A 22,868-nucleotide genomic window follows, 5' to 3' on the forward strand; every position below is an offset into this window, starting at 1 on the left:
GCAGCCGCGGTGTTCGCTTTCTGCCGGCCAACTGAGGGATTGTGCAGGTTCCTCCAGCAGCCACCCTGGAGCTCAGCTGGTGGTGTGTCGAGCACCCCCTGACCCCCCCCCCCCCCCACACACACACACACACACACACAAATTGGAGATTAGAGCTCAGAGATGGGAGAGACAGAGAGAGAGAGAGACTAGAGAGGTGTGTGTGAGAGAGAGATGGGGGGGTGGCTATAGATTTTACCCTCCTCTCCCTTTTCCTGCTCTCTTTCTGGGGGTAAGAGTCAGAACGAGGACAATGGCCAAAAAGATGGTTCCCAACCGGCCGCTGAATGGGAACACTGTTGGTGGTAGCGTTTCAATTCAAAGCCCAGCCCTGGGCACATTGTCCTCCCAGATCGGCGGAGGAGAATGGAGTTTGCTGGTGGCTGCCAAAAGGTTAGCGGTCCCTGTGAAAGGAGCGGCCCATTATTCACTGCCCCTTACAGAACCCAGGAGCCCTTTGTGGGCCCCTCCCACCCTCTCTGCCCCGCCAGCTTTTCTCACTCTGCCGTTCCGGATCTGTGCCCGACTAGTTCACCCCAAAGTGAGCGATTGAGGCACGATACCCCTCCTCCTCCTCGTACACACACACACACACACACACACACCATCACACCCGTTTCTCCTGCCTCGCCGGAACATATAACGACCTCCCCAGCCAATCCCGCCCATACCACCTACCCTTACATCCACTCCCCCTTTCAGGCGGTGAGCAGCCCCCCTTTGCCATTGTCACCTTTTAATGATATGGCCCAGAATTAACAGCGAGGACACCTTACCCCCCGACACCAAGGGATTTAAAGAAAAAGAGAGAGAGAGAGAGGGGAGCGTGGAAACTGCCACTCAGCCAAAACAAGTGCTATTCAATCCACAATCGCGCCGCCCCGCCAAAACCCTCGCCATTTAGGGCCTCGTATTTACGAGGTGACTTTTAAAAATAAATCAACCTTCCGAGAGTGCTGCAAAAGTGCGCAAGGGAGGGTGGGGGAGTACGATCAAAACCCCTCAGTGTAAGCAACAAGAAAGGTCCTTTTGAAACTTCATTAGACCAGTAAATCCAGGTAACTTAACAGCATTAAAAAAAATCGGAGGAACTGCCATATACCTAAAACACAGCCACTCCCCTGTCCATTAAAGGCATTCTTTCATCAAATGAAGAACGAAGACGTAAAAGGGGAAGCGGAGAGGGGGGGGGTGGGGGGGGGGTTGTGTCTTGGAGAGAATTCTATAATACTCTAAAAAGTGCCCCCATAATTCACACACGTCAGAAAGCAGGGTGATAATATATGCCCACCCATATATACATCTACATGTAGTTATTCAAAGTGGAGGTGGCGCGGAGCCGCGGCGTGCATTCAGATGCCATTTTGAATGGGAGGTCACCCACTGAGGGGCTGGTACTGGGCTTTTATTCCGCTGGCGTGGCCAGGTAGAGAGCAGAGGGGTTGATCCAACGCACTCTATCATTCTCCTCAACTGTAAATGGATATCCTATAAATCACATTAGTCCCCGGCCTGGGAACGGGGACCTGCCTATGGCTATGGCCCGTTTGCATAGCTCAGGGCATGATGTCTTACAGATACTATAGCATTGTTATGTTGTGGAAGCGATGGGGTGAAAAGAGCTAAGGACCACAGAAAGGATGGAGGGTGAGAAGACTTAGAGAAGAGGAGAGACCGAGGGTGAGAGAGGGCAGAGTCTCAGAGAAAAGCCAAGGGAGAGTCACGTGCGTGTGCGTGTGAGAGAGAGAGAGAGAGAGAGAGGAGGGAATAAACAGAACTGTTTACACCACTTAGCCCTATTTTATACGTTGCAATGCGACATATCTATTTTTGAAGATTTTATAACGTTTTATAAAGTTTATAATGACATGGTGGAAACTGGCCAAGAGTCAAATTAACAATCCAGATTTGAAGGGTAGTGGTTGAAACCACATGCACCGGGCACTAGAAGTGAATCCCACTAGAACCTCCTCTCGTCTATGTCCTACTCCGTCTTCGTCTCAGCTGTCACCTCTTGCCCCATAAAGAATAAAACACTACGAGGAACAGTGGTGGAGGGCAAAATATAAGAGAGAGAGAAAGAAAAGCGTGCGTGGCAGAAAGACAGACTGAATAACAGGCAGACGGAGAGACAGCCTGACATAATGAAGTCTGATTTATAGTTTGCTGTACATTGGTATGACGTGCTGAAAATAGCCAATCTACAAGCTCCCAAGCTGGTACATCAGCTATTTTCAATTAAGCATTAGTGTCAGAGAGACGCACCTGTCCAGGACGTATCCCAGGGCTTTCGACCTGGTCCCAGAGTAGACAGACGGGCTCTTCTCCCAAGCAACCAGGTTGGAGGCATCGTGGAACAGGTGGATGTTCACCAGGTCAAAGGAACTGAGTGGGCAAAGAAAGAACACAGTCTGAATGAATGAGGTAAATGACACAGGTAAGCATTTCCACCACCTGGGATTTCAAGAAAAACTAAGAGAAACCAAAAAACAGCCTCTCTCATTGTGGAATGTCATTGAAGTTAAAGTCTGTTTTAGCTGTGTAATGGATGGTCTTTTCTAATAGTATTTATGTAATTTGTTATCCACAATAGATGCATACAGAGGTCAAGATATGATATTTAGATTTATTTCAGCTAAGATGAAAAAGTTGTCTGCCGTTTTAAATTAAATATTTTAGAATGTGTTCAGCTCAGCATGTAGCATGTAGGTTGGCAAATTTTTTTCTTCTTTTTTTTTTCGAGACGATTTTGAAAAAATCTGAAGGTTTGCCCAAAATGGGGATGCTAGAGTTAATTAATTCCTCATTGGGAACCAAATTGAGAGGATATTAAATAACAAACACAATACTACTTAATAAATGTTCACCTTTGGGTTTTTTACTCGTAAAGTGTAAAAATGGACCCGTCCATTTTTACACTTTCAAAGTAATGGTCCACGGTTTTACTGAGTACAAGACCAGAATCAAATGGTAATACAAATCATCTCTGTGGTTAGTTTGTACTTATACATGCCACACGAAAGTGATCTACTCCACAAAATAGAACAAAAGCCAGAACATTTGAAAGGTGTTAGTACAACAGATGGCAGCAACTTCTATGTGATCGTTTTATTTTACAATTGTGGCAAACCTCAAGCATTTCATACCCCAAACATACAGACATACAGTAATAAATGTCAAATGTATTTTCAACTACTTTTTGAGCCAGGGCTGATATACATAATCAGGTTTATTCTCCATGTCAAATTGCATGCGCTAGTTATTTTGACAAGGTGTTGAGTTTTGTTGCTGAAAGGGCATACAAAATAAAGACATCAAATCTCAGAACAGTACTCAATTAACACAACATACAGGTCTCTGTGACTTTGTCCCTTAGGAGAATGGTGTGACATAGCAATATACATTGATAAACATTGCCCTGTTCATCAAATCAGTCTAAAGGTGTCTTCTTGACATTGTGCTCCAAACAGCAAAGTAGCTAAAGGGACATGTCTTATCTCATGGAGGTTATTTTGCCAACATGCTCTGAACAAATGAATATATGCATGATCTCCGTTATCTGTCTCTCTTCCCTGATCCTATCTTACGATTCTTCAGTGTGTCCCTCTGGCCTGTCAAACGTCATGCCTCTATTAAACGGTTACCATTTCAGCTCTTTAGTTCTCATGTCATCCTTCTATTAGATTACAATCCCCCCACGACCACCTCTCAATCTACCACCCTCCCCCCCTTCCAATCTCTCTCTCCCTCTACCCCTCTCTCTCTCTCTCTCTCTCCCTCTTTGCTGGAAGCAGACGGTTGTATTCATCCTGCACAGGTTCAATTGCATGTAATGTTTTTTGTCATCTGTCATATGCAACTGCTTGACTAACGTGATTACGCCTAATCCAATCCCGCCAGCTTCTATAGCATGCTGTCCGGCCGAGAGAGACTCAACTATCCCTCTCTCTCAATCACTGATTCCCTCCCTCTCTCTCTCTCTCTCCTCTCCATGCTGTCTGTGACAACTGGACCTTGTAAACCTCCCTGGGAGAGATCCGCTATGGATCCGCGGTGAAACTGAACCTGACAGACACCGTTCAGTCTTCATTTAAAATGGGAATGATACAGTTGTAATGACACGGGGCTGCATAAAGATTAGGTTGGATACGTAGCATTCAAATAATAGGCAGCATAATAGGAAATGATTGAAGGGGCTCACCAGTCAGCCAGGGCCCATCGCGTTCTGATGAAACCTTTTCTGGACCACTTGCACTGCGTGACAGAAAGGTACAGAGCAGATGGTTAATAATTATTGCCAAAGAAATCATGGACCTTTGTGCATTTTCTCAAATATCAGAAGGTCAAATGAGAGAGGTAATTACACATGATCTATAAGGTAAAGAGCTAATGAAATCCTTCCTCTGGGAGCACTCACTATCATTTTTTTTCTCTCCTTTTTTAAAGATATACAGTATATTTATATATTATGAATAGTATATTTTAAGGCCATTTTTATTTACACATGAAAGCAGAGTGATAAAAAACAAAGTCCAACACAGATCTCATAGCTGGAATCGAACAGTGGATGCTGCAATTATGTGGTTAATGCACTACCTACATGGCCCACACTGTCTGGAACTTGCACAAAAAAGTGCTCTTTATTCGACGTTTCGGTCGTTACACTAATAATATCAGTGGTTCTAAAACCTTTTCATGTCAAGGAGTCCCAAAAACAGGAGCAAAGATTTGAGTTACAAGTGTTACCTTTAAAAATATATAAATACAATTATATATAAAGATTTGCACACATTTTCACGATTTTTCAAAAAAATAGCAGATCTACAAGCTCGTAGTGCAGCACTCGGTGCCACGCTATGAGATTGTATATCTGCTATTTTTGAATAGTCAAAGTATAAAATAATGGTTTAAGTGGTTACACAGATGTGTTCCCGGTCTTAATGGTTTAATAGATGTGTTGTGTTGTTATTTTTGCCTTTTTGATTTCATGGCCAGTCATTCATACTGGCACTGTACAATAGTTTGTCAAATATTAGCCTTCCCAAAGGTCAGGCTCACCCACCGCCCATGTGTTCACCTACTGTAGAATGACATGCCCAAAATATGGACACCATTTTGACAGAAGTTAAAAATCACCAACGACAACCTCAAACGAGAACCTGCAGGCTATGTGACTGTACAGGCTATGTGACTGTGTGGGCTATGTGACACAGCCTATACAACAAGTGTGCAGCTGTTTGATCACATCCCTCCTGACTTTAGCGAATTTTCCAATCACAAGATCTCAAAGATGTTGCAGCTCAAACGGCACATGATTTAACATGAAGCTAGTTATTAAATGAGAGACAAATTGATGATGTGAGCGCTCTCATTTTGAATAATGTCTCTTTCCCTCTACTTCTCTCCCTCCAAGGTTCCCAACAGGGAGTTAACTGCAGTGATGAATAAACTAATTACGGGCCAGGTCACATAATTACAAATTGACTAATTTTATTAAAAAAAAGAAAAAAAATCACAGATGCAAATTAAAGGGTTGAGATGTATTTGATTGCGCCTCACATCCTTCAATCTGCATTAGGACAAGATTAACTGTATAAAATTGAATTACATTAGCATATTTGAATTAATCTACACTGCCCCCACAGAATGTATGTGCCCAATTATACCTCACTGTCCCAAGACTGTGACTTTGAAATGACTGTTTGTGAGTCGTCATGAGTCTGAGGTATAAAATGCATTTGTTATAATATTGTTGTGCTTGAATTAGGAAAACTAAAAAAAGTCTGTTAGCTGTCTCAACGGCCGCATAATTGATCGACGGAACGCAGTGATAAAAATGGAATCAGTGGACGAATGAGTCAGACGCGGGGTTAGAAACAAACATAAGCGATGAGGAATGACTTAATAGGCCCAGTAATCAAATTTATGCGTTTGTAAGACGCTTATGTGCACTACAGTAGATTCTAAGTATGTTCAATTCCGCATTACTTTTTCCCCGCATGGAAGATTCATAAGTGGAGTTTGCGCGTACCGCGTGCGCTTTTGGCCGCGGGCCGCTGACACAACGTCAATACGAAGTTGAAGAAAGAAAGTGGAAGGACGGCGAGGGTGAGGAGGCAGAGGATGAAGAGTCTGGCAGCGAGGGGAGGGGGGGAGGGAAGGTGGACGTACGCGGTCCCCATACGTGCAGCCAGAGACAGCCAGCCAGAGACATTTAATCTCGATTTAATTTAAAGAGCCATTAACTACAATCACAGCATTAAAATCCATCACTTCCCTGACATGCAGCCTCAGATTGCCCCATTTCCTCCACGTATGACTGATTGACCCCATACTCATCGCTTGCTTATGAACACACACCCCCGACACGTGTGCACAAACACACACAGATTCATGCACACACACACACACACACACACACACACACACACACACACACACACACACACACACACACACACACACACACACACACACACACACACACACACACACTAACCAAATCAACCCTGGTGTCTCTATTTTGGTTACGTCATTATAGGTGATAAGGTGAACATTTTCAAATATTTTTGGAAATGTGAAAAATAAAAATAAAAAAGCCAATCTGCAAGTTCACGACGCGCCATGGTTACCGTCAATTGGCATCTTCAAGGAAGTTCAAAGCAGGAGAAAATGTTTCTATTTCTTTGAGGGGCGTCTTATATTATACAGTCCCACACTTCTACAACACAATGACATGAATGCCTCACACAATGGACTGGTCTCCACTCTCCACACAGACAACATTTCTCTATGTCGGGTGATATGATGACATCATGATTGTTCTGCTGCAGCTGATGCCAGAGCCAACGGCTGACACAGATGCTGTCTGGCACCGTTTAATCTCTCCCTGAAACATCATCACCCACCCCCCTGACACACACACACGCACGTGTGTACACACACGCACACACACCCAAAAAGAGGCAGATTTCCATGTAGACACAAAGGTGTAATTTACCTTACACACACACACTTAAGGTCTGATGGCCTGGCCTGGCTATGTTGAGGGGTGCGTGTGTGCGTATGTGTGTGTGCAGGGTGGTAGTGCAGTTTGGTGGGGTCAGAGGGGGAGCGGTAAAGGTCACAGGGCTAGGGGTGACACTAGGTGACCTTCCACAGGGCAGTGACGGTGTCCCCTCCCATGACAGTGATGAACAGCCGTTACACAGCGGGTCACATCCAGGGCTGCTGGCCAATATGGAGATGGAACAACCACCCAGACCAAGCGGACAGAGGGACAAGAGTGTTGTGCTTGTGTGCGAGTCCACTGTAAGGGCCTATATCAAACAGAATTTACCAATTACTGAAGAAACCACTCCATAAATCTCAACACTCGTGACCATTGGAACTTTCCCCTGCCATCAAATGTCAGCCGTGTCACTGGTACGAGCACAGAGGGGAGATAGAACCCTTCCAACCTCTCGCCACACCGTTACAACGACCCGCCCCCATCCTCCCCCCCCATCCCAACCACTCTGCCCCCTGCGATGCGGTTCACCCAGCATACTCTGTGACCTTTCCTATATTTCAGCTCAGAGACCAGGCCCCATAAATAATGTTACGGTGGGATGGTAGTGGTGGTGGATTTTGGGGGTGGGGTGCGGGGTGGGGGCGCAGTACGGGGGGGGGGGGGAGGGAGAGGGGTGGCGTTACACAAAAGCCCTGTGACAGAAATGCACTGTGAGTAATATGTAATACACACAGAGCCTGATTGATTTGGACCCTAGCAGACACCTGCATTTATCTTTATTCCATCATCCAGGGGTCCCATCAAATAAGCGAAGACCTCTAGCAGGGTTTATGAGACGAGACGGGGCGTGATGCATGTGCGTGCGCGTGTGTGTGTGTGTCCGAGGGAGTGTGTTTCTGTCTGTCCTCTGATTAAGATATACCAAATCAATGATGTGCAGAAGAAGGAGCCTGTGCACCAGGCCATTCTGACCGATTCGACTGGGAGAAAATGGGGAAATACCAAAAAGATTTAGCTGGAAATCTCACGGCAGGCCTCATCGTGGCACCACGTGCTTGTGATGAACACATCTAGATATGTATACCGTTATAACGAAAGCCGAAGGAAGGCTTACTTCACACACTGTGGAAAGTGGAGTTCAGTTAAGAAGCGACGGAGAGGTTTCTCCACTTGTTCTCTGTACAGAAGTGACTAAAGTAAGCCTTCATTTCGCTTTCTTTCTAAACTCTATGCAATTATCTGTTTCTCCATGAGCGCCCCCCCTGCAGTATATGATGGATCGCGGCCATCACGGCGAATCACGTCTGCGTGTTACAGGTGTCTTGTCTAGGGGCGAGACGACAAATTGCATTTTGCGAGCGCCCCGAGTTTAAATGACTTCCTCAACTCCTTAAGCGTTACGCATCCACCTCCAACATCCTGTTTGGCCTTTTCAAATCCAAGTTGAAAAAACATTCAGGAAGTTAACTTCCTCCGAGGGCAGAACTTGAAAGCAATCACAGTACAGTATCGCGCAGCCCACTATGGCGGGCTCTAAAAGGGTATGAGAAGTCGATGCTTTTATGGACACAGTCATGGTGCCAAACAACAAATACAAACTCATACGGATGTTGATATACAGCCTGTCGGCCATTTTCTCCCTTTCTGTTTTTTTCCACGGCTGTGTAAAACAATCAATAGCAAGGGCACATTAAGGTCTGGGTCGTATACTTTATTTATATAAGGCAATGACAAATCCTTATGATGCAATGGTTTTTGGGGGTATGTATTACTGCACCAAAGAAATAAATATATTAAGGTCCACAGGGAATTCAGGGGTGTGGGTGTGTGTGTGTGGTGGCGGGGGTGGTGGGGGGGCTTGGAAAGATTGACGGAACAATGAGGAACGACAGGCCTGTTGAATCCATCACGTCAACCTTTCAAAAGAAATGTGCCGGCTATTTTGTCCAGTTCCTTCTGATTCCGCTTTTCATTTAATGTTCCTGCATCCCCCCTTTCCTCTTCACTTAAGAGCTTAGAACTCATGGTGGGGTTGTGGAAGGGGACCTGCCTTTTGAATATGGGGATGTGGAGAACCGCTGTCATTTCAACCAGACTCAACCTATAGGGCCACGCAGGTCACAGGTAGGGCTGCATTATAGGATACACTCGAGTTTAAAATTTCCGTTTTTTTTTTTTTTCTCCCCTGGGGTGGCGGAGGTGACCACTTTATTTCAACTTACATACATTGTTATGATACAAATACGCATCAGATTGATTCCATGAAAGAACATTTATTTCCAATAAAACCAACCAAGTAATTTATAGTATGTCAGCATGTAGATTTTTATTCAGTAGTGGCTGTTGTCCTTATTCACCATTATATGAGGTCCTTATGTGTGCGTCTACAAATTAATCTGCGTAAGTGCACCTGCACATCGAGGTGGGGGGCGGGGGGGGGGGGGGGGGCGTTAAAGTATATCCACAAACTGTACACCATGCCTACAAATGCAGAACAGACATCTCGTATGTGCAAACTGCACCCTCCCTCAAGTGCTCTCCAACATTGTAAGTGGCATCTTGTCTCTTGTTCCTTATTCTAGTCTTTAAACTGCATTGCAACACACAACACACACACACACACACACACACAACCACCCCCCCCTCCGTCCCCCCAACATGATGTCATCAGCAGCTTGCCTGCTGACACTTTCTTAATGGAGGACTGTAAAGATAACACACAAGCATGGTGATCCACGCATCAGCCTCACCTCCGTCTTCCTAAGCAGTCTCCTATTGCACTGGCATCTAAAACCTGCCTTGGTGGCCTCTAATGGGCGTCTCTAATACTGCGTGCCATTCAAAACAGATCCAATTTGACTTGAATTGAAAAATAATTAGGGACATTTAAACTAGACCACCACTTGGCCCGTATGGATGAGGTTTGATGAGCTGAATGTCTTCTCGCACATTCGCCTCAACAAACGCACGATGCGACCATGTTAACTGTCGGGCCCAGCAGCTGAAGGGACAGCGAGGAACCGGTTCGGGTCCCCTCGCCGAGTCCCGCTCCATCCCATCCGAGATCCCCCCCCCCCCATAATAGGATTCCTCAAAGCTGCAGATGGATGGCAAATCTAGGCGGTTTCATCTACTAAAAGAGGGCATAAATCACAGACGGAGGAAGCGGGGACGAGGCAGGGGTTATCGCCAGCCTGCCTCCCCTCATGAGAGCTTTGCATTAAAGCATTAGTGAAATTAATTCATCTTTCATAAGAGGTTTGAGCAGTATCTGTGATCTATGATAACAACCAATTTCTCACTACGGAGCGACCGGAGGAAGAGGAGGAGGAGGGAACGAGAAAGGGGGAGAAAAAAAAAAAGAGAAAGAAGAAAAAAAAACAGGGGATCCTGATAGACTACACAAATCTGCTCTTTTTAAATGGGCTAACATTATCTGGAGTGCTGCTCCCGGGAGCATCATCCCAGATTCATAACCCAGCGGGGAAGGAGGGATAAATCACGGGGGCAAAACTTTTCTCATCTGCCCCCTCCACCCTATATCACTCCCGCTCGTTTTTGTTTTGTGTGTGTGTTTTTTTCTCTCGTTCGCTCGCCCTCTTAAGCGCGGAACAACAGTTTGCTGTAATCATTTTAAATGGCTCTGTGCCTCAATCAATGTAATTGGTTTTAGATCATCTTCAAAATAGCGTAACAAGACGCAACGCTGAGAAGGCCTGCTGCTTTGGAGCGTGTGAGTGTGTGTTGAATGTTTACACATACATGTAAGTGTATGCGTGTATGTGTGTGTGTTGAATGTTTATGTATACATGCAAGTGTATGCATATGGGTGTGTGTGTGTGTGTGTGTGTGTGTGTGTGTGTGTGTGTGTGTGTGTGTGTGTGTGTGTGTGTGTGTGTGTGTGTTGGGGGGGGGGGTCGTTCTTGTGTGTGAAAGAGACGGAAATTGGGGGACGTGTGTGAAGGGGCCGTATCCATCTCTTTTGCATATATTTGCGGAGGTGGCTGCCGGAGCATGGTTGACAGATGAGCGAGGAGTGCGGGGATGACACGGGGGGCGGTCGTGGTCTTTATTACTATATCAGAACGGCTCCACTCAGCGCTGGGCTACCTCGCAGTGCCGGGCCCCCCGGTGGAGGGAAACCACGGAAACGGAACAACAACACAACAGCACGCCAGCAGAGATTGCTCCGCAGGAAACACAGCGGCCAAACACAAAGGGGCTTTTCCATGTTTTTGCAATCTGATGGGTTTCTTTTACTATTCAACTCAGCCAAGCGTTGGTTTGATTTCTTCTTCTTTGGTGCAGAGAGAGGGAAAAATTGGACTGCAGTAAAAAAAAAAAGAAAGAAAAAAGAAAAAGGGAAAACAGGACACAAAAAAAACAGGGGGAAAAACAGAAGCTGAAATAGTTTATGAAAAATCAATACAAAAATGGAAAAGGAAATTCTATTACTGTACATTCCATTATGTACATTTCAGCATAGTGGATGTCGGGACAAATCAAAACAGACCCTCGAGTTAGAATGCTTTATGGGGTGCTTTTTAACTTTTGTTGGCAGAAAATAAATTATCATTCCCAGATTTATACTGTCGGTGTGCTATTTTCAATCAGGATATGCAATATTAAATTGATTCAATAAAATGATTTGTGTGGTGAAAAGGGCAATAAATAGCACTGCCAAATTGGACTAATTCAGCAACTTTATTTACTTCCCATTGAAAGGTTATGAGGGCCATATGATCTGTTTAATGACACTTTTCACCTTCTCAGTGTTTATGCCTGTCAATCCAAGTCAGCCAAAGCCTTAAACGGAAAGCTGTCATCAGTGTTGACAACATGGGCAACCAATCACACACTGATCCTGTCAGTCGGTCGACCAATCAGTAATTAAGTGGCAGGATCGCAACACCCACCTCTGGGAAGTAGTCCTGTGGAAACTTCTCCTTCTCCAGCATTGGTGTGCTTTCTAGTGTCTCTGAGCAGCTCTCCTTCCCAACCACCTTCCTGAACTTCTTGGCTAGGGAGGGAGAAGAAGACGACAGAGAGAGCATTACGGGACAACAGAAGACAGACAGAGAGACAGAGAGACGGAGAGACAGAGAGAGAGAGACAGAGAGAGACAGAGAGACAGAGAGAGAGCGAGAGAGAGAGGGGAGGGGGTGGGGGATTATGAGTGTAAGGGAAAAGAGAAAGAGGGTATTATAAAAAGAAGTTTAATCTTTTTGAGGGAGTCAGAATCTCCTAAAGCCAGTAGATTGGAGTCCCCCCCCCCCTCCACCTCCCCAGACCTTCCTCAGACAACTGCTCCACCTGCTGGCTGGGATGAGAAATGCAGTTGACCCTGCCAAGAAGGGAAGCAACAGATTTTCCACACCACTTAGGACATGGAGCCAACGTGGTACGCTTGCCTTTGATCTCCAAGAAGTTCCTTTACTCCAAGCAATTTGAGCAAAGTGAAATTTCTCAAAATATTATCGGACACGTTTATGGACAGCAGATGGCTTTGTCTGCAGAAGGCACATGCTCAGCTTTACATATGTGGATCCTAACCGTATGACGAGGAACACAAGTAAATTGTGTGCGTTTCAAGTCAAATATCATAAAACCATTCTATAACTGAGAAACTCGTGTCATAACAAACTTTGTGTATCAAACCAATCAAGACAATGTCAACGAAGAGATGTTTTTCACGTCAAATTCACTTTCAGTATACATTCTATGTTGTAATACTGAAATGAGAACAGATCTCTATCGTTGGTATGCATGTATTTGTGTTTTAGTACATTTCCAACTATTTGCGTGTGTGTGTGTGTGTGTGTGTGTGTGTGTGTGTGTGTGTGTGTGTGTGTGTGTGTGTGTGTGTGTGTGTGTGTGCATACATACTGTACATACATACATGTGTATGAAGGGGTGGAATGGTCTTCTCCCCTCTCAACCCCCTCGCCCTGTCCTTCACTGGGGGTGAATGGTGCTAATGCTGACTCGGGTGTAATAGCGAGACGAGGCGCCTCAACATCTATATCCCCTTTTTAATTAGCGCGGTCGTCGCACCCCCGGGCCCTCTGACACGGCAGGCTGATGAGACCGCCGTAACTGTCCAATAACCCCGTACACGCCATTACCGTAGGCCCGAAATCTTATGAATTAAATCCCAATATTAATAAGCATTACACATTCTGTCCTCGCTCCTTTTACATTATCGTCAAAGCTAATCTTACCTTTCTGGTTTTGATGGAAGTGGGGAATAGCCTGCAATAGCCTGGTATGTGTGATATGCAAGGTGGGATGAGGAGAGGGGGGGTCATTTCAAGAGGGCGGGGTGTGTGTGTGTGTGTGTGTGTGTGTGTGTGTGTGTGTGTGTGTGTGTGTGTGTGTGTGTGTGTGTGTGTGTGTGTGTGTGTGTGTGTGTGTGTGTGTGTGTGTGTGTGTGTGTGTGATGAGGACTGCTTACCTTTGAAATCATACTGCTGGATGTTTTTCAAAGATTCGTGGATAAAGTATAAACTTCCAAGCGCCTGCAGGAAAAGAGACGGGCAATGCATTAGTGTCCCACTATCTAGCATGTAAAACGCAGGCAGAAGACATGAACTCACCGTTTAGCACACACTCTACAGTACAAGTCCCACAACTCTGACATTGGAAGTCATAAACAACCAGTATGCACATACTGTATGTACCTACCACTACACAACAGGTGCAAGCTGCTGGCAGTACAGTCAAATGGACCAAACCATTGTGCGCGCCGTTCTCCACCACTAATATGGAGAATCAATTATCTGGGCCTTTCAAAAGGACACATTCAAATGGACTTTTGAACGAGCAAAGATCACCTTCAATAGGCTTAAAAACTTAATTTCCCCCAGTGAACAATCGGGAAACTTTCCCAGTTGGCGGACGAGCCAATCAAACTGTGTGGGAAGGGGTGAGAAGTTGCGCCGAAGGGGGATTTGATGCGGTTCACAGTCCACTACACTGCTTTCTGTTGCCCTCTTTACATTTAGGGCAAATGGAGGCAAAGCTCAACCTCAATCCTCTGAGTCTTTGAGATGGCAGACCTTCGCCTCTGGATAAATCTGCCATTGGCACCACAACTCTCCATTCTCTGTTTCATAAACACTGTAGCATGAAGAGAATACAGCAGGAAGGTGAAGGGGGGGTGAATAACATTAGGTAGACATGAAACAAGTCACCATGTTATAAATGAGAAGTAAGACGAGCAACAAGGCAAGATGAAGGGAAGGGAGAGAAAAAAGGAGGAAAAATGTTCATGAAGTAGAGTTACAATAGAGAGCGAGAGAGCAGTCATCTGACGCCAGGGTCATGTACGGTTGAAGCACGATGCAGTGACGAAGAAGAGGATGAGGATGGAAGCATATGTGATCCAATCAAAGCAGGGAGGAGACTGTGGATGAAGAAAAGGTCTGAGGATTTAGTCGAAAGGCCTTTTTCTCTCGTTTGATTTCTTTTTTTGTGTGCTCCCCTTTTGAGGCATCAGGGCACAGACGCCCCTTCTCCCTGGCAGTGAGAGAGAAGAGTTCGGGTCCCGTCTCTGCCCAGCCCCCCTGCATTATTTATGAGCACCGGCACATCTTGAGATTAAACATTTGCTGATTTGTCAAAAGCACAAACATGAGGTCCTGCCCATCTCCTTGACATATAAGTTCAGCCAACGGAAAACACTGTCGCACATTTAATTGATGAGAACAGCGGCTGGTGACCCGAACCCTCCGCCGTCACGCTCCCTCCATCCCGCCCTCCCTCCTTCATTCTTCCTTCCCTCTGACTGAGGACAGGGGAATGAGGGGGAGGTGGGCAGCATCAGTCCAAGGGAGGACTCAAGGTCACCGTTTCCCACCGCAAGAGGACGGCTTCCCGGAAGGCCCCCGCACTCATTTGTGCTCGCTTGTCTTTATGTTCTCTTTCACCTCAAACTGCCAACGGCTGAGTGAGAGACAGAGAGAGACGAGGGAGAAGGAAATGAAAATAAAAGTGTAATTTGTCAAAATGGCACCGCTGTGCTAATTGTTGTCTAGTGGTAATTAATAAAACTCGACTGAGACAGGTGAGATGCAACGAATTTGGGGGGAAACATAAATAAATAACAACTGCTGTGTGCCATTAATACATTTTCAGTACTACTGTCAGCATTTTAAAAAATAAAGAAAATAACATCCTATTTAATATGTGCCCAATTTCGAAAATTAAAGGCAGTGAAATAACAAAAATATATATATATTGTCAGCATCTTAGAAACATTTTTTTTTTTTTTATCCAATATGTTTTTCTCCCCCTTGAACCCTGAATTTTGCAATCACAAACAAACCTTTACTTTGACAAACCTGTCTTTAGGAACATGCAGTATAACATAACATATGAAAAACTCTTGATTTGTAATACAAGACATTCTTTCTCTAAGACATTCCGTTCCGTGCAATACAGCGCACAAAACCTCTCGTAACCTCACTAAAACTCTCAATTACTTCTAGCAGTGCAACAGTAGCCACATTCATTTAGAAATGCCATCTGTTTCTCTTGCAGGGACATCGATTGCTCCGTGGATGCCCCGGTGAGCGAGACAGCCAAAAATAGAATTAATATGACAATCAAACAATTTGTCATTAATCAACTTTCAAATAAATGAATAAACAACCATGGCTAAGTGGCTATCTGTGTAATCACAAAAATCTACTTAACCCCCAAACCCTAATAAATATTTATTTGACGTCAGGGTTCAAAACCAAGCAGCTGCTGTGTTCTCTCCCTGCTCTCCACTTCTCTCCTCTCCTCTCTCCCCTCTCTTCATGAAGAACCTATTATATTAGCAGGGCACAATTAATCCATTTGTCTCACTACATGACAGGCTCAAAATATTCATTAGGGCCGGGTTGCGCTGACAGGCCATGCTTATCTTTTACCAGTAGCTCTACAATAGCCTGTGTCAAGCGTATGTTTGTCACGTGCCACTTTATTGATTAGCTGCCAGACTCACTTGAAATAATTAAAAGTATATTTTACATATTTATAAACCCCGCTGCCATGGCCGCTACTTAATTTTCCATTAGTAAAATGCAGTCTATTAAGTGCGCCGCGAGGGCCGCCGGGGAGGTAAGGGGGAATGAGTAATCACTATAATTGTAGACAGAAAGACAATAACAGAGCCATAAAAGCCAACGTTTTATGACTCGTTCTGGCAATGCTATCTCTTATCGCGCGTCGCGTCGGGCCGGCCGATGCGGCTCGGAGGAAAGGACGAGACTCAATGACACAGGGGGGCTCTCTCTCTCTGTGTGTGTGCGCGCGTGTGTGCAGGTGTGTGTGTGTGTGTGTGTAATATACTTTCGTACATGCATTACCCATTTGTAACTCGGAGCGTGTACAAATGTAACCAAATGGACCCCAGAGTTAAATTAACATTCAGTATTTTGCAGTGCACGGTCCATGGGCAAGCGTGCGCGAGCGGTTGACATTTCAGAACCCCCAGCTGACATGGGCTGAGCAAGTCCCAATAGACTGGCTGGCAGCAGATAGAGACTTGAGAACTACAGTACATCGGCCACACGCTCTGCTCCGCTGAATGCTTTATCGATACCGAGGGCTGCAAAGATGAGTTCCGGCGGCTGAAAAGAAGCAGGATTTCTGTGACCTCTGAATAGATTTTCCGCGTTTAATGTGAAAAATGAGCCATAAAGCAAACATAAAAGTAATAATTTTTCCGCAAGGTCGAACCCCCGAGTCTTGTGCCGAGGGGAGAATGGCCAATCCCAGGAGGCCTGACACACACACACATTCTGGTGTCATCAGAGTGTCACTGTGCAACTTCAGGGGGCAATGCTCTACTGTCCCCAAGCCACTAGCAAAGTGCTGGGTGGCCAGTTTGTGGAGTAGAGTGATGACCACACGTGTCCAGAGTCTACGAGTATGTTACCTGGAAACGGATACAAAATAAATCACGGCTGTTCTATAAAATAAAAAAAAGGGGGTACAAATAAAAATATGTATTTATTCAGTAGAGACAATTAATATGTTTCCAATATTCGCTCTTAACTGGATTAAACAAAAACTCCCAGCCTAAAAAGTAACACCTGAATAAAGATAGCCTGGCATGGCTGACTATTTGAGCTCAGTCAAATTCATCTGGTTTCCAGGCTAGAGTTTTTAGACTGCTGTTTTCCTAATTTAGTTTTTCCTCCAATTACACGTGGAATTCTCACCCTCATTTAATATACATACAGTCATACAGTATATGCATTAAATGCCACATTTGCATTTGAATCCACTAGAAAAGCAGAATAACATACTACTTGTGATGTTGCCTTCCAGACAGCACAGATAAAAAGGCCTGATTTCCCACTCTATATCTCATTGCACAGAAATCCCTGGAGTTCCCTCATCTGTCAAATCACGTACAGGCTAACACACACACACACACACGTATCGAAAAGGTCAATCAGATGTGCTGTCATGAAGACATGGTGTTTCCATGTATCAGGAACACATGCTTTACAGAATGCCACAACAGCATAGTGGGGTTAATAGGTGGGCCTACATACTGTAATGTGCTCATTAGTCACCAAAAAAGACAAATGTTCACTTGCATACATCTATACACACTACAAAACAAACTCCAAAATAATATATTTTATACATCATTGTCGATCGATCAATCAATGGGTCAATCAATCAATCCATAGTAGATAACCAATGGACAAAGCGGCGAGGCCGACATTGTGACGCGTGTGAGGCTCTACTACATTTCTATTTCAACAGCTGGGTTGCTATGGCCTTGTCCCACGTCGGGCCCCAGGTCCCTCAGCCGTGCTGGGGACCGCTTGATATTCAGGCGCCGGGGCTGACGAGCTGCCTTCTGAGCAGCCCCCCCGTGCGCAGATCTCCAATACTGCACAAACAGCCTGTTTGTCATCCCAGGCAAGGAAAACACGCCGCCAAAATACAAGTGAGCAACGTCAATAGAGACAGCTTGCTTTTTCAGCCCAGAGATACAGATCGAGAAAAGGCCTCAGTACTTTCTGCCCCCCGCTCCACCCCACCCCGGCCTCACACACACACACACACACACACACACCCTCCAACCACCCCTCACCTCCCCACCCCTGGCTGCCATATGTGTTTGCCAAGGCCCTCTCCCAGTGCCATTGATTGAGTATTCAGAGTATTGAGCCACAGTGTCTATTATTCATCGGCTGCCTGGAAGGCCTGACTGGATACACAGACAAAACTCTCATTAAAACTTCTTCTGTCACTTCCTCTGATTTGAAAGCGGGCCTGGGTGTCGGAGCTATCCGTCATGTGCTGAAGGAGCCCTTGTCTGGGGGGGGGTGGGGGTGATGGGGGGGAAGGTAGAGGGGAACGGAAGCAAAATAATTGATCATACAATGAAAAGGGAATAAACGGACCAGAATGTACCTGCTTATTTCATAATAAGAATCAAGATTAGTCTATTCCTCTATAGCAGCTGTTGGTTCTCAACTAGGGCCTATTAGCTGACCTTGTATTAAACTGTACTTTCAAGTGCTTTTTTTCTGCAAACTTTTCATTAAGTATTCAATCAACCAAGAATCCTCTGCTATCTAACGATTTGACTCCGATTCTTAGGGTCAAAAAAATATATATATATATATATCAAAACGATTCTCGATTCGATTCTTGGGGTCACGATTCGATTAAAAATCGATTTTAAACAATTGATTCTCATTAAAAAAATATTCCCAATCAGTTTTTTTAATCCAATTTTTTTGGGGGGTAATGAGCATGCGTGTAATGAGCCAAAAGGAGGACAGAGAATATTCCATGATTTTTCAAAAGTACAGTAAAATCGCCGTTTTCGCTGGCAAGGGGACCGGAGACGGATTAATTAATTAATTAATTCCTGGCAGTGAAAGAGTTAACAACAAAGTGTAGCCTAGTTATTTCCAACAGCTCAAACAATTTTTTTAATAATACCAGAGAGGGTTGTGTAAAACTTCTTGGCTTTGATGGAATCTTAGATTAGGGGTGCATTCAGATATGCACACAGGGACTCACATATTAGTTTGTATTGGCCAGTGCGCTCAGTGCTATATATCCGATAATCCGAACGCACCCTAGGTGTACAGTAGTTCTATTTGATGCAGAAACAACATAATTGCTTTGATGTAAGTAACATTAACGAGTGTCAACGAGCGTCAGCTGGACAGTGACACGCACACCTCAGCTGTGCTGAACTGAAAGACTGACTGGAAAAAAAGCCCTTGAACATGACTGAAGACATGATGTTTACTGTGATTATGGTAAGCGTACATTTTATATCACAAACACCATAGAGTAAAAACTCCTGTAACTTTAACCAGCAAAAATCGATTTTTGAAAATTTGGAATCGTTGATAATAAGAATCGCGATTCTTACATGAATCGCTTTTTTTCTCCAACACCCCTATTCTCAACCCTTTTAATTTCAAAGGACCCCCATACCTCTCAGAGTTACATAAATATAAGGGTCTATTTGGAACCCCTTCAATGAACGCAGAGGGTCCCTGGAAACCCACTTTGAGAACCACTTCTCTAAAGCCATGCTTCCAATAAACACACAATGTTTCTATCAAAACTCAAAACAGACAGCAAGCCACTGGTTCATAGGCCAGAGGAGAAGTGATTGCCAATTGGTTTACGAGGCAATGTACGTCTGACCCCTGCCAACAGAAATGGGCAGAGAGGTCTACCCTCTGCCCAGATTCCACTGCTGTTCATCTCTACATGGTGATGACAGCAACGGGGAATGTGGCCTGTTGGAGATGAACATACATCACTTCAAACAGACTCCCACTGCTACAAGCTTAGAAATGTGAATGTTGTGTGTAGGTATTGTAACTGGGGCGGGTTTCCAAATTCACATTGATGTCTGTAATATTGCCAGGGACGAGAACAACAGAGGAAGTGAACCTTCACAAAACAAAAAAAGGAAAAAACACTATATTATTTTTTGAGACCGGGTGGAGAATCATCCCACTATTGATTGCTGATCTAATGTAAAAAAAAACGAAAAAACGAAATAAATGCAGTGCATTATGGATGTGGACAGATATCTGTGTCTTGGCTTTGTCGTAGCACACACTTTGAAGGGAACTTGGTCGGAGCATTCTCCTGTGTCTCCGCCTCATTATTCTAAAATCTACCCCGAATGCTGGGCGGCATACGCTCATGATTGATCTAAAAACCACTGATTTTATTTTCCTTTGAGGAAAATATTATGGATGGGTCTAAACAAGGCATAATTGGCCAAACCCATGGCAGCGCCTGACCTGCCAACAATTCAGACCCGCTCCCAAGGTTGGCTGCCTCCCTGGGAAATATTGTGCATTAATTTCATTTAGTCTCCCCTCCAACATTCAATGGTAGAAGTTAATTAAATTGCTTGTCCATTGTGTTCATCCACTTACAAAGTTAATGATATTGTGCCGGGGAATTAAAGAGCGTTTTATAAAGCGCGCGGGATGGGAGCTGGCAGGCACTACATTGCCCAGTTGAACCCTGTCATTCGGCGGGCTGCTGGACCCCCTAATTAGCGGTGAAATGGATGCTTCCATCTGCCAATTTCCTGCCACGCTCATCAGTCGTGTAGTCGTTCCTCTAACCTGCCCGGTGGAGGGGTCTAAAGCAATAAAACCATCACTGCAATGACATCCCCCCCCCCCCCCCAAAAAAAGGAATATGCGTACATGATATGACTCAGACTTTAAAAGAGCCTCTTTAAAATGCCTTGCCCCCTCCCCCCTCCTGACCACATCATTGGCTTCTCTAGCCTAACACAGATGGAGGAGTTTGATAACTTTGTTAGGAAATTGTTCAATACACATAGTAATAGCACCTCGTTTCCATTTTCAGACAGGAGAGTGCATGTATAAATGTCTTCTGATGAAACAGGGTGAAAGAGCCGCAGTGTTGCATATTTTAGCATTGCACATCTCGATGAAATACTGGGCTTATCCTTGAACTATGTGGTACTTTTACATCATAACAGTCCCAATTAAAAGATTAATATTGAAGAGTTTCATTCGCTACATGAGTTCGACACAGTGCACCAATACCCACTAAGGTAGCAGTGGCCCTGTTCAATAAAAAGGGAGAAGAATGATTAATGCTTGTATATATTCCAGCTGCATATTTACTAATAAGACGCTGCTACATCAGCAGGTTTTAACGAGGACATAAAAACAGGGAATCAAAGTAAATGTGATTACACCTGTGGGTCTGTACGGCCGTTGACCTCTCACTGAGCCTTCAACAAATGCCCTACAGTCTCGCTCAGCGGAGGAACGTAGTTTGGGTACATGTGCGGTAAAATCTAATGAAATTAGAAATAATGAAGGACCATAGGTGAAGTTCTGAGGAAGTTTTTCCTGTCACAACCAACAGTGACACACAGAAGCCTCACAGGAATATGATGCCTGGCCTTGCAGTATTTACAGAAGGGTAATGCCCGACTTATACTTCTATACTATACTACTTAGTTGTGCACACCGAAAATAGCTGATCTACAAGCTCACAAATAGCATACTGTATGTTCAAGCTCACAATGCATCGCACTGCGATGCATTGTGAGCTTGAACATACAGTATGCTATTTTCGGTGCATGACACCACTGGTAAGCAGCCAAGTATAAAATCAAACCTAAAGGTTAGGAGAGGCAAAAGAAAAAATGGGGGGAAGAAAATCGGAAACGAAATCTTGGAATCTACAACTTTTCCAGCAAATGACTTCTAGAGAATGGTCTGGTATATGGTTCGTTGAGAGTTAATTAAATTTCACTGAATTACAGGGTTATTTGTGAAAATGAGTAATGAGCAAGTTTATATTTATCTAAGTATGACCTAGAGATGAGGTTAAACTTGACTGTTTCCCTCAGGCTTTTTCAACAACCCCCCTCCAAATGTCATGCTTACTTAAAACTAAAAAACTAAACAAAAAGCTACATTTACAAACTACAGACTGGTAACTTTTCGCTCCACTTGTAGATAAATATCGCTGTATTTTTCCAACATTAAGAGGTCATGCTTGCATCTCATTAAGTATCTGGTCAGCTAAATGACAGCAGTTTAAGCGTATTACAAAGCACTGTCAGGGACTGTTCTGTTGCGAGCCTCTCTTGTTTGTGGCAGTTGTTGGATTTCCGGGGTACAGAGCAGTCTTCTAGGGTCAATGAACCCCATGATTTACACATAGTTAGCCATGTTAGTGCTGTGGGTTTATTAGAGTGGGTGGGCTTAGGTCAAAACACTGAAGATATCAATCTGATGAAGACACAAGAGTGGCGATGACTAAAATACAAGATCCAACACTAATTCAATGACAAACAGCAAAGTGTAGTATCAGGAACAATTACGTGTTCTGAAAGAGAGGGAGCAATGTCTGTGCCTCACAAACAAGGTCAACTTCTCAGCCCTAATTGTGACGGACATCCGCGACATGGCATAAGAGTCCTTCCTTCTCTCTTCTAAGAAGTATAATCTTTTGAAAGCGATCTTCAAATGAACCCACCCACGGCCGAGGCCAACATGGTGAATAGCCACTTTCTTTAAATAAAAGATGTTGTCTGGGCTTAATGAGATCATCGTTTTAAAAGGGGGGATATGAGGATGATGAATATTTGCTTTATTAGATTGTTCCCAAAAATGAAAAATCAAAGTCTGAACAATTGAGGTATCCATTAGTAATTAAAGTGACATTACCTCCGCTCTCTCTTCTCTCAGGCCAATGCACGGCTGCCAGGGCCATTATTCAATTGTTTCGGATGCTCGGGGGTAAAATGCCTTTAATATAC

At 44.4% G+C, this 22,868-nt stretch overlaps 1 protein-coding gene across 1 annotated transcript in view; it reads right to left on the reverse strand.

Moving 5' to 3' along the window:
• inpp5a (inositol polyphosphate-5-phosphatase A) overlaps positions 1–22,868 on the reverse strand; it is a 176,284-nt gene that overhangs the window by 60,702 nt on the left and 92,714 nt on the right. Inside the window, exons 5-8 of the mRNA XM_084075355.1 lie at positions 13,506–13,569; positions 11,968–12,071; positions 4,241–4,293; positions 2,305–2,424 (exon numbers count right to left, since the gene is read on the reverse strand). Of these exons, the coding sequence (XP_083931481.1) occupies positions 2,305–2,424; positions 4,241–4,293; positions 11,968–12,071; positions 13,506–13,569 (341 nt within the window). The remainder of the gene's footprint in view (positions 1–2,304; positions 2,425–4,240; positions 4,294–11,967; positions 12,072–13,505; positions 13,570–22,868) is intronic.

Source organism: Gymnoscopelus microlampas (genome assembly GCF_963454915.1).
Source record: "Gymnoscopelus microlampas genome assembly, chromosome: 13".
NCBI classification, from domain to species: Eukaryota; Metazoa; Chordata; class Actinopteri; order Myctophiformes; family Myctophidae; genus Gymnoscopelus; species Gymnoscopelus microlampas.